Source organism: Acromyrmex echinatior, chromosome 4, assembly GCF_024713525.1.
Source record: "Acromyrmex echinatior isolate Ae372 chromosome 4, ASM2471352v2, whole genome shotgun sequence".
Classification (NCBI taxonomy): domain Eukaryota; kingdom Metazoa; phylum Arthropoda; class Insecta; order Hymenoptera; family Formicidae; genus Acromyrmex; species Acromyrmex echinatior.
Window position 1 is genome coordinate 13,630,315 of NC_141855.1, and position 13,983 is coordinate 13,644,297.

General features: G+C 35.3%; 1 protein-coding gene across 20 annotated transcripts in view; it reads right to left on the minus strand.

The window, feature by feature from the left end:
- The window catches only part of LOC105146433 (uncharacterized), a 175,391-nt gene that overhangs the window by 38,817 nt on the left and 122,591 nt on the right, over positions 1-13,983 (minus strand). For 10 of the 20 annotated variants that reach the window (XM_087405388.1, XM_087405386.1, XM_011056689.2 and 7 more), the window contains exons 2-3: positions 8,546-9,169; positions 7,193-7,464 (exon numbers count right to left, since the gene is read on the minus strand). The exons of 7 other annotated variants lie outside the window; for them this stretch is intronic. In XM_087405388.1, the coding sequence (XP_087261514.1) occupies positions 7,193-7,464; positions 8,546-8,895 (622 nt within the window). In that variant the 5' untranslated portion in view covers positions 8,896-9,169. Of the gene's footprint in view, positions 1-3,504; positions 3,559-7,192; positions 7,465-8,545; positions 9,170-13,983 lie in introns of all 20 variants that reach the window. 3 more of the 20 variants (XM_011056679.2, XM_087405390.1, XM_011056673.2) reach the window with 2 other exon arrangements.

A 13,983-nucleotide genomic window follows, 5' to 3' on the forward strand; every position in this document is an offset into this window, starting at 1 on the left:
CCTTTCACTGTAATAATTATTAATCCTAGGCTGACAGCGCTCGACATGGTTCAGCATGGAAAATAGGATGTTTCTAGGTCGTCTAAGGTCCTGAGAATAAAGGGCGACGCCGACTACGTTTATCCCGTCTTTCACAGAGTAATTGCAGACTCGTAGCACTAGATAAGACTAGGATGCGTTCTCAGTTCTTCCAGAGGTCGATAAAAAAGAGCAAAATACGAGCTGAAATCTGCAAGTGGCATTGATTTGTAGCGCTGTTATTATACAGTTCCATCCAATTATTAATATCGAGTCAAAAAATTTGGCAACGTAACTGACAATAAATCTGTCTATCTGGTACTTCATTGAACGCATCGTAAAAACGCAAAAATATATTTATCAATTAAAAAATTTTATTCATCTCATTATTTCGAAAAATTTTCTAAAGTTAGTTTAAAAAAATAATTATTTTTAAATAGTGAGATATTTTTATTTCCAATATATTCTTGATGTCTTTCTTAATTGCTATTTTTTACTGCGCAGCTATTTCTCGAATTAGATGAAATTCCACGCAAAGAGCAAATGGCTGTTCCTCTCGCGAAAACGGAGAAAGCCTCTTGGCTTGATAGCATGGTCGAATAAACGCGAATTTACAGCTCATACGTAAGCGTCCTAAATTGCACGATTTATCGGCGTTGAGACCAGAGGCGTGCAAGAACCTCGTTAACGAGGAGTAGCTTTTAACGACGGACTTGGCTACTACAAGGAGGCGGAGGCTTCAAGAATCCGGCATACCGGCGATTCGAAATAACCAGCTGTCGTAATATTGTACATTTTTGCTTCTCATCAAGGATCGTAAATAGTTTCGTATTAATTAATTATTCGCAAATCGGGTTATTCGCTAAGAGGAGTTCAGTGATCGCGCGTGAGCTTGCGAAGATGTGCAGGGGAAATAATTAATCGCCCATTAACGTCGTCGAGCGTAATTATTGCTGCCGAGCATCGTGCGAAACGGAACCGCATCCAGCTGTGAGATAACCAATCGCCGTTTCCGCTTATACAACGAGACCCATGCAAGTTCCGATGATTTATAGCGAACGGAGACGTCACGTTCTGCCTCCGTTAAATCTGCCACTAACAAGGATAATATTCTTTCTTCAGAGTAGTCTTTCCATTGGGTTGCTTAACAATCGAGCTAGAAAACAGTATTGTTCTCTTTTAATAAGATAATCAAGTCAGATTAAAATTATTTCAATAATTTAATATGCTGTTTTCTCTTCGTTTGTATCGTGGTTAAATTTATACACTCAGTATTGTAATATGCATAAGTACGTTGCCTATATAAAAATTAATGATAATAGCAACAATATATTTTACGGCTACAGGAAGCGTAAAAGTTATTTCCGGTGGACATTTCAAAAACTTAATTCACGTTCGAATATCACGCGATCCAGGAAAGATTTAGACGAGAGAAGTGTTTAAAAAAGCATGACAGTTCGAGAATGAAATAGCAGGTGAATCGACTTCTTGGATAGAAGGTTTGATGTCTGCCTTCCGGGTGTTTGCGGATGCATCCTATATCCGTCGTGAATCGACGAGGTTTCTCCATTGACGTCTAGTTATATTCTCAACAAAGTAATTTGGGCAACTTGTATCGAGCAAAACGAATGACGCGAATCGTCGTCGTCTATTTTGCCGGTTGAGAGATCTCCAATACTTCCCAAACGGATTTAATTAAAACAACGGTGGGTGATCTTACTATCCAGGGAAGCGCATCTCAAGTACGAAACGCACATCGACAACTTACGAAAACTTAGTTGTAAGCGAAACTTGACTTAAAATTTTAAGGCCAGTTTAATAATAATAATAATAATAATACTGTTATATCTTTAATAATAATAATAATAATAATAATAATACTGTTATATCTTAACAATAAGTAATTACTATATAACATTAAAACATTAATAACTATAAAAATGAACCTAATTATAATTGTATGATAATTATTTTACCATGTAATTATAGTCATAAATAGCAAACATTTTTCTCTCAGTATACACGTATCTATATTTATATATTACATTTCTTTCAACAATGGTGTACTGAGTTCAATAAATTATCTCGAAATAAAATATTTAAACTTTCTTCGTCGTGAAAACACTACAGAAGAAGTTACTTATAAATTTGTTTTTCTTCCAAAGAAATTAACTGTAGCTTAGCAAATATGCGAATCAAGACATACCACGAAAATCCAAGTTTCGCCAGAAATTGGAGATTCCGCGATCTAAATGCACGTTCCCAGATATTCCAGAACATCGGCCAACTAACGAAGGAAGCTATTAGCGAAATATGTCTTCTTGGCAACCGATACCGGAGCACACCGAGGATCGATGTGGGAAGAGAGCGATTAATGCGCTCGAAACGTACTTACAAATGTACGACTAATTTTAAGCATGTGCCACTAGTTTCGAAACATTGATTAAACGGAGTCGGTCGTTCGGAATATCTAATTTACAGTCATGTACAAATTGCATGCATGCGACAATCGCGTGCTAAAAAAATAATAAATATTCAACTAAGATTTTTTATAATACAATAGCTTTAAAATATCATATAATTTATAAAATTCTGAGGTTTATTTCAAAATTGAAAATGCTAGTAATTTATTCGAAGAAAAAATTAATTCGTAATGTCAAAAGACTAGAGCACACAAATAAAGTAGCTGTATGATTTATTAGATCGTGTCATGTTATTAGATCATGTCATGCTAGCGTACATTTTGAGCCACAATAATCAACATAATTTATAACTAGATTTAATCACGGTTGCCCGCGTCGATGGTCGACGTAATCGAATTAATGGCCAGGAAACGATTCACTGCCGAACTTTGACGACGTCGACGTTTATGCGAAACACAGACAATCACGCGACATGAATTTGATTGATAGCTTCGGGATTTCTCGATTTAATCGGAATGTTCGTTTTGGAAGAATTCTGACAATGTTGATTGAAGCTATCAAAAAGATCCTCCGAAGAATACGTGAACATTCCAACTTCGTGAGAGAGTTTTAAAGTGTGTTCTTCGAACAATGAGCAAAGTCTTCCATGCTGACAGATAAAGTGACAGAAAAAAATGAACGTAGAAAAAATGCCAATGGGAAAAACGCAAGTTGAACGCAAGTTGAAGCTGAACTGAGCAGTGACCTCGTTGGAATGAAGTTCTTTAAATTAATGGCGTCTTCTTATAGCCTGCAACAGCGATAACGCGCGTTTGTCCGTCTCGTATAGTCAACTCTTTTAAGCTCTTTCGAATAGTATAGTGCGGTAAAAAGGATTAAAATCGCAAATCGATGTGAATACGATTTTCACTAATGATTATAAGTTCCTTTTCTTTTCTCTCAAAGATTAAATATAGTTAGATTTTCTTTCGGCAAGAATTCCATTCTCGATTCTTAGCAGGTATTAGAGGTAGTATTGTAAATTAAGGTTCGATTATGCAAATGACTTTTCCGTTATAAATACCTGACACCGTAGAAGAAAGATAAGACGCTTCCATCAACTTCGGCGAATACTCACCTGGAAAAAAATAAAAAATATAACATTAGAAATGTTAACCGTATTAATGAATCCAGACAAAAATTGTTTATATCGCGTCCTTCTCAAAAAGCTGTTTTTAATTAAGTTTTTTATATTGCTTATAGCAATAGCTTAAGAAATATTTTGTTTTTAATAATCAGTGGAGATATATTAATATTAAAATATTAAAGCTCAAATAATTAAAACTCAAAATCTTAAGGAGATTTATAATCTATGTCAGATTTCTATTTATAATTTTATCACATATTTCGATTCTTTAAATATTTTTTGTATTAGAAGTAACATACAAAATTATAAATATAATTCTACCGAATTTTTACATAAATGATCGCATCTAATGTGAGAGCTTTAAATTCTAAATCTAAATATTAAAAAATCAGTTGTGTGTATGTGAGAAGCAATGTTAAATTTTTTTAAATATATCTTGTAAACCATATGAAGTTGACCTCCAATTTCAACTTTTGAAAAAATTAAGTTTCTATAGCCCATGTACATTTCGAATTTTCGTTTATACACTTTTGATAAAAAAGTTATTGAAAAAACAATTTTTAATGTGGTGGCTAATTTCACACTATTTCCCCCAATCACGAATAAATTAAATTTAATTAGCCTCAATCGATAGATTTTTGTTTGCACATTCCGAAATAAATCGATTTTTCGTTTACACACATTTAGTTAGAAATTATTAACAATTAAAATTTCGAGGACAATTGATTCATGTAGATAGGTTCAAATCGCAATTACTATACTCAAAAATGACATAAATCGATAGGTTTTAGTTTTTTTACATTAAGAAACTAATTGATTCTTCGTTTGCACATTCTTGTTAAAAAGTTATATTTTAACGTATCTACCTGAGTCGAAACTTTAATTGTTCATAACTTTTTAACTAAAGGTATGTAAATGAAAAATCGACTATTTCGAAATGTGCAAACGAAAATCTATCAATTGAGACTATTTAAATCTAATTTGCTCGTGATTAGGAGGCTAGCGTGAAATTAGCTTCTTAAAATTGTTTTTCAAATAATTTTTTACCAGAAGTGTATCAAACGAAAATTCAAAATGTGCATACATGTGCAAACGACGAGTAATCAAATAGAAAATTAATTTTTTCAAAAGTTGGAGAGCTAACCTCATACGAGGATCTTGTATATGACAGGTCACGTGGAAAGAGAATTTGATATCGCAAGCAAACCCGAGAAGTGTCGTCGAACATCGTAAGTTGGCACACTGCGAGATAGCTTTTGGTACTTTTAGGCTTCGAGCGCAGTTGATATAGTTGCGAAAGTCTCCGGAAAAGAAGGGAAGTTCCAATTGTGAGAAAAGATGCCACGTTAAGCTACCAGCTCAGCAATTCGAGCATCCTTGAGAATATCAACGTATTGCTTCAGCGATCTTAGCAATCCATTGCAATTGAGATGTTCATGTCAATTGCAATAGCTCATATATAATCCGAGTAATGCTTATTATATAGCGTACTGAATCATACCTATATAAAATCTTACAGAAAATTTATAAATCCTATATAAAATTTATTTGGTTAAAATATGAAACAATAAAAATATTTGATAACGTTATTATGAAATCTTTTTATTATCTTTTTTTATAAAACAATTCAATACTTGTAGAATCTATTAAGGTATTTCAGTTATTTTAGTTACTTAAATAGTGTAATATCAAGTAATAGCTTCTCTTTTTTAAAATATTAATTACAAATTTATCAAAAAATCTGAAAAGATTGACGCGATAATAGTAGAATGCGTGTTGTATTTTATAACAGTAAATAAGAGGATATAAAAATCTAAGGGAAGAAAAGAGTACTTGTGTCTACTACAGAAATAGTCGGAATCCCAGGACCCAGGACACAATAGGGGAAAAAGACCGAAGAAAGGAACCCCTGCAATCGATCGCAGATTGTTTATCTATAAAGTAGCGCGGTCGCGTTTCGACCTTGTTCCTCCTTTGAAAAGTTTCCTTTTTCTAAAGCGTGGAAACGTTACACAGTGGAGCACAAACGAGCAAAGTATCATCTATAAAGTTTCGCATATGGAAATACAAAATAGCTAATATTATTAGAACCTCTTCTCAAATTTTGCCTTTTTGCAATGTATAAATCCATTTATATTGTTGAGCTTAAAAATAAAAAAAAGAAAAATACTATATTATCAACTAGTGTAATAATGGGAATTTATATCCGATCTTTTTTGCGATTTAACTGCAAATACTTGAAAGAACGCATAGCAAGTATTGATTTATATTTCCATCGAGTTTCTTGAATTTTTTATTTGCGCGACAAATCAAAGAATTGATATGTTTTCCAGATAATAGAAATAACTTCTTTCTTGTATTCATAAATATTATAATCTAATACTTCGTATTAAAGGGATAAAATATGGGATGAAATCTCGAATGCATGTTGCGTTTATATTTCATCTTCAAATTCTGAATGATATATTTGCATGATCTGTAAATGAGGCGACAGCGTGAATAAGCTAAACGCAGCTATTAACGTTTTCTCTGTGATTATGTGGTCTCCTCTTTCGACGAAGCTATCTAAGATCTCCCAATTCACCTTTGTCGAGATACTCTCTGCAACTTTGTGAACTCGATTCCTCGAAGAAGAACTACGATCAACAACTCCCGCAATCCCCGAGAGTATTTCCCAAACGCGGAGATCTCATCGAACTTCCACTATTCCGCGTCGAGCACTCAAGGGATTATCACTGAACATTTTCTATGATACATTCTTTTTCTTCTAAAAATAACGTGTTTAAAAGGTGCTATCTAATCTGATATACAATCAATACAAGAATTTTTAGGCAAATGTATTGTAGGCAATTATTAAATAATTTTAATAATGCTATAAAATAAAATTTCATTTAATTTTAATTTAATTTCTGTATCATACATCTCGATGGAATGAGATACATGCATCTCAGCGTAACTATACTTAGAGAAAAAAAAATAGCAACTATAACAACTGACATAACTGATGTAATTATCAGCGAATACTTGCTGTTTTTCACTACTAATATACTGATTCATTTTTAGAGATTACGATTTTCTGCAGATTTAATTTGCAAAAATAACTTCCAAAAGTAAATTAATATATCAGATATTACTGAAAAATAGTAATTCGTTAATGATTACATCAGTTATAAATGTAGCACTGAAGTCAGTAATAATACACTGATTCACTTTTAGAGAGTACCTACATATTTAATTCTATATATAAAATTTGTACACCTTTACAGTTGTACTATGTTTTTCTTTGAGTATAAAAAAAATAACATATTTTCGCATATTCTTAAAAACTATACAGGGAAGGCATTCGATCAGTTTATCACATCGATTACTTTCTAATTTTCACATTTAAACACGATTAAATTTTCCCATATCATATGATAATACATATAATTATTACGAATAAAAATCGATTAGAGATAATGGTAATCAATTTTGCACTTTGAATGCCGTACGAATTATACGATTGAATTCGTGTCGACATGCGAGAGCACGCGAATGTTTTACAATCCCGCGGGATAGACCGACGGGTCTAGTCGGGGTCAGCCGTGAAAAATTCAGTGTGCATGCGAGCAACAGGGGAAGGTACCTTCGTCGCCAGAAGTTGAGGAGTTGTCCTCGGGTTCGGGCGACGATCCTGAGGATCGTCGGCTGATTCTTGTGTCCGATCTACCGCATTCATTGCCGGCACTTCCACCTCCTCCTCGGTGGTCCTCGTGTTGACGTCCTGTTCCTTTTTCGGGGGATACCGATCGGGACTCCCTGAACTCGGTGGTACCGCACGTGCCACTACGTCGTCCCTCTCTTGCCTCGAGTCCGGGCAATCGTTTGCTGAAGTCAGTGGGCATCGCCGGTCGCTTTCTGGGAGTATGTTTACGTTTACGCCACGGTTTACGTATCAAAAAAAATTTTTTCCAATTTTTGACATGAGACTCGCAAGAACTGAATGAGAAATTGAAAATGAGAAACCGAATTTGATTTAAGAAACGCATTGAAATGATTCTTGGCATGTAAACAAACTTGGCGCGATGTCTCGCGTTAATTTTCGTTTAATTAATAAAGTCTTATTTGAATGATGTATTTTTTAACTGATTTTTTTTTCATTTATCATGTAATAACACGTCAGAATAAATATAAGCTCTGTAAACTGTTGATTCAATAGCGATTCAATCGCGAAACTGAATACAAGCGACTCGTATGTTCAGTATGTTCAGAATAAACGAGCGCGAAGAATAAACGATGTCGCCATACTAGCACTATGTTAAAAATCGAGATATTACGTCGGTGCAATGTTGTCGATTTTTTCTGATGACTGCACGTTAAAGCTAATCTCGTGGTACATGAAACGGAAGTGAGCGAATCAAACTGCATTGAGTTTCACGGAATGATGCATGTGATCGATCAATTTTCTCGGATGACAACGTCAGGCCATTCTAATGGATCAATAGATCCAATGCGAGCATCGACCGTCGCAATGCGAAAATGTCGTTCAACATTATTGTTTCGCGAAAATAACAATCACGCAATTTCCTAGTTATCATGTTTTTATGTTTTAATTAAATTGAAACTATAGATTGATATTGTATAATGGTAACTAGAATGAAAGAAATAATAATCATAATAATTTTACAATTTCGGGTTACATAAAATATCTTTATGTGTGTATATATATATATATATATAAAATATCCGTGAAACGTTTAATCATATAAGTTGTAGATTACAATAATGTAACAAAAGCTCGCAGAGTGCAGAATAGAAACCATAAAAATTCAGACAATTAGTTCTATGGGAGCTAAATGAACTGCCTATCCCGAAGGATTGTTCTAAAAAAATCAATCTCTTTTTATCTATCAGAATGTAAGTTCTGGAAGGAACCAACGGTTGATGCTCGATCTATTCCCAAAGAACATTGAGTAATGAACTAATGTCAGTCGCGCACCGGACGTAAACGTACTCCCTGAAGTCGTTCGGACGATCGGTTGGCCGATCGGAGGCCGATCTTTCTGAGGCCGGATCTCTCTGGCCGGACTCGCTGGTGGTGTTTCCGGTCGGCGACGTTCGCTTTCCGGCGGTGGTGGTCCCTGAATGATGGTGGTGGTGCTGATGGTCTCTGACTCCTTCGTGAATGGCATCACGGACATTTGCCAGGTCAGCGTTGGCAGCAGTCTTTGCCTCCTTGGCGGGTGATGGCGGCGGAGACGTTGGTGGCGATGGTGATGGACTTCCTGCACGAGCAGAGTAACACACTGCTGCCTTCCGCAGGGTCTCCCTGCACAGCTCGGAGAACATACTGTCTCCCCCATGGCCGGGGCCCCACCGGACCGGCCCGCTTCTTCTTCCTTCTGTTCGTTCTTCGTGATTCTCTTCCCGCAATACGCGAAATACGCAGTCACGAATCTCGCTCGCCGTTCATCGTCGTCTCATCTTTTCTTTCCCCGACCATCAACACGGTGATTTCACCACGACAATTGACATTACATTGCGTTTGTCAAACGGGAAATCGATCGCATCGCTGTTCAGAAAAGAACTCGCTTGGAGATGGAGAACTCGCTTAAGCGAATATCTGAGAAGGAGTGATTGGTAAGGTTACACCAGGCTCGGCCTTGGTTCGTCGGCCTTTGCGTCGTAGAGGTTGGCTCGTGTTTCATAGTCATCATTTAGCGATATTAGAAGGGAGAAACAGATATTGGAGTGGCGGATCGTTCGAAATCTCTAAGATTCTTAAATTCATTGACAAGTTAAAATTATATCTGAATAACTTAAATTCCTTCTCATTTCTTTGTCTAGACCTAACTCTTCCCGTGTAAATACTTTATTATGATGTTATAAATATTTATTAAACGACGAAGTCTAATAAGGAAAAGATGTGAGCTAATTCTAGGAGCGACGGAAAATAAATACTTATCTCCCTGAAACTGAGACACATGATTCCGATATGAACGTATTCACACGAGTAACGTGAGAATGTGGTGATCGAGAACTTGGCGAGCGGCATAAAGCACGATAGGCATGCCACCGTGGGCAGGTGACACGGGTACATTCCGATAGCGCGAAAGTGCACGGTGTTCATTAACGTAGGGTGCACGACACGGCGTGTAGCGTTACGCCGGTCATAGTCCGTAACAAAAATGTGTCTGGCTGGTTGCCAATCGTTTGTAAAATTTACAGCCTCGGCCGCAATTCTCCCGGCAAAATGCGAAATGTCTCGTACAAAGCGGGATTCCGTGACGTTCACGTTACGGGGGTGCCAGAGAGCGGGGGAGCACCGCGGTGATATCGATTTACATTACGCTAAAATTACGCCGCATGCTGTTAATTTAGCTCTCGCCGCGTGGGCATGCGAGGTATTTCTACCGCAAACGCGGGTATGAATACGCGGGCCCCGTTATTACGATTTATGTCGCGTATTCCACCCCCGTCTATCACGTCACCTATTGAAAATTATCAAAGCGAGTTTAACGACTCGTGTGTTCTCAAATAGGGCTATTCGTGAGAGACCTGTTTGACTGATTAATAACTAATAATCGCTGATGTAAAATAATTAGACCAATGCTAAACGAAGCGTAAAACGATGAATTAGATATGCGGATTTGATAATATACCTCGTAACTTTTTAAAATACATATATTAATTATAAATCAGATCAAACGATAAAAGGATTCTCAATAAAGATTACAGAAAATAAAATAAGAAAATAAATCATGTTTTTACATCTATACATGGAAAAAGTGATTAATAGCATCGGTCAGCAGCGGTATAATTAAAAATAATCTTATTAATTTTCAATAACAGTATTAATAAAACAAATAAAGTTTTTATTAAAGTAAGAGCATTTGTTTCATTAATACTCTCTGTGTAGGATCATACATACTTCTACACTGATCGGATAGACAGCAAAACCAATCAGTTCGTGTTGATAAAAGCTTATTATTATAATATCGCGATGAGTAATCTTGCACGTTAATATTTGATTTCATCAATAACACAAAAATTGCATTTGATTATTAAACTAGATGGTCGAATGTCAATACAGAAACGGACGTTTATTTTGAAAGCCGGTCTCCGTATCGCGAGTATTTAATAGATTCCATTATTCAGTATTCCATTACATCCCGTGTTAATGAGGATCATGATAAGTGCAGAATCATTCGTTTTTTCCGCGTTTGTTATCGAAACGCCCGCATTTAAACGCAGATAAACATTTTGCGGATAGCTGGATTTCGCGACGAGCAGAAATCCCACACATCCGCACGTTATCCGATGAGATAAGTATAAAATTCGAGTGTGACCTAGCGAGAGAATGATTTGGGAAATTTCAAGCAGAGAGAAAGGTGCTTTTCTATTTTTCTCTCTTTCTCTGTCTTCGTAGAGAGAAAATATAGTCTACATTCCTCTGCTTGAAGGACTCCATGATTTATAGCTGCACACGACATACAGCGTGCAAAAACTCTTTCGGTATGCGCACACTTAGCATGCACATTATTCCGTCAAACGTCCGCTGTAACGTTGCCAACTACACATCGGCTATTAGGAGGAAAACAGAATTGATGAGAATGCCCGAACATGACGATTTTCAGCCGCGTTAAAGAGAATTCCATCGCTTTCGTTGAAGCTAAAGAAACGAAAGTATCTTTTTACCGTTTATCTTTATCGCCTTCTAAAAGCGGATCCATAAAGTAACGTGAAAACGATGTTCCTTAAGTGATACTTAATGCTTGTATTTCGCAGCAAAACAGTATTACTATTTAAAAAAATCTTGTCTACTTGTCAATATTTTCTTCAGATTAAATTTTCAATGATTAGATTAGCTATTAATGCCTATTTCTACCAATGTGAATTAACTTTAATCTCGGTTCAACTGACTCTTCATTTTTTTCTAATTTTTAAGACTAGAAAAAGGTAAAGTAACCTAGATTAAAGTTAATTTATAGTAAGTTCATTTAAGTTAATATACATTGATAAGCATAAATTGAGTTTCATCCTGATTAAAGCAACAGATTAACTTTGGTATTATAAAATTATCAAGGAAAATATTATCAAGTCTTGATGCAAGTCCCACGAGATTACGTCGAGATATAGTTTAATGGAATATTGAATATATCTTCTCAAAATCTGATCGCGCGCAGAGTTGTGACGCGAAAGAATCGGAAGCCGACTTCGTCGTTGCGAACAACTATGCTGAAACGTATGTATATTTTCATTCGGGTGAGGCTAAGCGATTCACGCCCATGCGTGAAAGCAATCGCCGACGGCTGGTCGGCCTTGCCAATCGGCAAACGAATCATTGAGCTTCTGTCAGAGTCAGACGTGCGTGGGAACAATGCGCGCGTCATTCTCCTGGCATCTGGTACACGTGGAGACATCCTCATTTTCATTTACGTTTTCATATGTGTTACAACACGTCCGTAATACGGTTTACTTTTTACATCAGTGAGACTGCAGAAAATATAAGGAAAAGAAAGAGAACAATAAGTCCACGTCCAGATAAGTTATTTACGCGATGTGAATAATAATTGCAACGTAAAATAGAATCGTGAGTAAAATAGCGAAAGGGAAATACATTTCGGACTGACGACATTAATGACTAATGAGCGACAATAATAAAAAGATCTTTGTGAAATGGCGATGCATCCGACGGAGGCAGACGAGCGGCTTCAAAATAGTACACATAAATATTTGGTAAATTATTGCGAACTATAGGTACGTATGAGTCATCTTAATTTAACATTCTCCACTATTTGCCGAGCCCCATGAGAATTACTGTCCGCTTTAATTCTGGTACTTAGAACTGAACGTACGCAAAAGATAAATGGCGAGGCATATGATGCAGCCAAAATTCATTATGTTAATTCCCTCCCTAGGGCGAGAATGGATATAAGCTGAGAACTGAATAATGAAACAAAGGTAACGGAATTAATTTTATTCCGTAGATGATCGAATACGACTCATGTATTAAACTACAAATTGCCATAACAGATGTGGAGAAATTGAATTAAATAAATTCATGCTATTATTAAACATACTAAATTTAATAAATTCAAAACTCTGATTGAAAAACAATATTAACTTAAATATAAATAGAATACTAAATTTTTTATAATATTTTAAACAAGAAATATGCATAGATGACATTTGTTTCATGGAAAGAACGGTTTGCTAAAGTATCTAAAAGGTCAACTAGATACAAATCTGAAAATTATTTTGTTAGACCTCAAAATAATTATGTAGAATGTTTAAAGCTGATTGCTAAAATATCAAAACTTTTTGCATTGTTTATTATACTTGAGCGTCCTATGTAATTATTTTGATAGTTGAACAAAATTATTTTCAGATCTAGTTAAATTATCAGATATAAATTTCAGCAAAATCGTTCTTTCTATTCAATAATAATTAATTATTATTCAATATTAATAATTAATGTTTAACATAATTAATAATTAATATAATATAATATTAAAATATATTTTTTTCTTAATAAAAAGATCATGTCTTCTTTATCTTCAAATTTACAGAAAATCGCGCTTCAATGAAAAAAAAATATTCTGATATTAATCTGACAAAATTTTTATGATCAAAATTAATGACACTAATTAATTTCTCATCGAATATTCTGCAAGAAGTTTCAATACGGAAGTCATTTCCTTGCTTTACAATCAATGACACTTCGATTTCTTAAACTTCATTTTAAATAAGTTTTCTCGGATAAATTGACGTGTGTCATCGTAGAAGTCGATAAAACTTGATTTTAATGGCTTAACTCGAACTTTGATTACGAACTCAATTTGGGGCACTCCAAATTGAGTGGTCGTTTTCTAGAAAATCGAGCCTGCCAAGATGGTCGATCGCCAGTTACATAGACTGTGAGGGTGGAAAACAAAAAGTTTCCCCAAAACAACGTCACGATGCCGGTGGAGATATAATTCTGTTACCATTTCTACAGTTTACTGTCACATTTCTGTTTTACAGCATTTTGCTGGCAATCAGATCAACAATTTTAAAATACGTAAAAATGAAAAAAGTCATTTGATGGATAAAACTAGTATTAATTCAATTGTGTGTATCCGATTTGAAATATCTTAAATAAATAAAACGTGACAAGATATCGATATGTCAATCGTATGATGAAGATAAGGTCAAAGTTCAATTGGGGATTAATTTCGAAATTAACCAATCAATTCTCGAGATTGTCAATTTAATCCTCGATTAAAGCAAAGTCGATGTTGATGCTCAAAATTGCATCGATACCAGGTAATCTTCATGGAATCGTAGTGGCCACGTGATCGAGACGTTTGTGACATTCTATCTGTCCACGTGCGAAATTTCACGAAGTAGATTATTTCAGATATGTCAGTACAATAATTTAACAGTTTTTCCTGC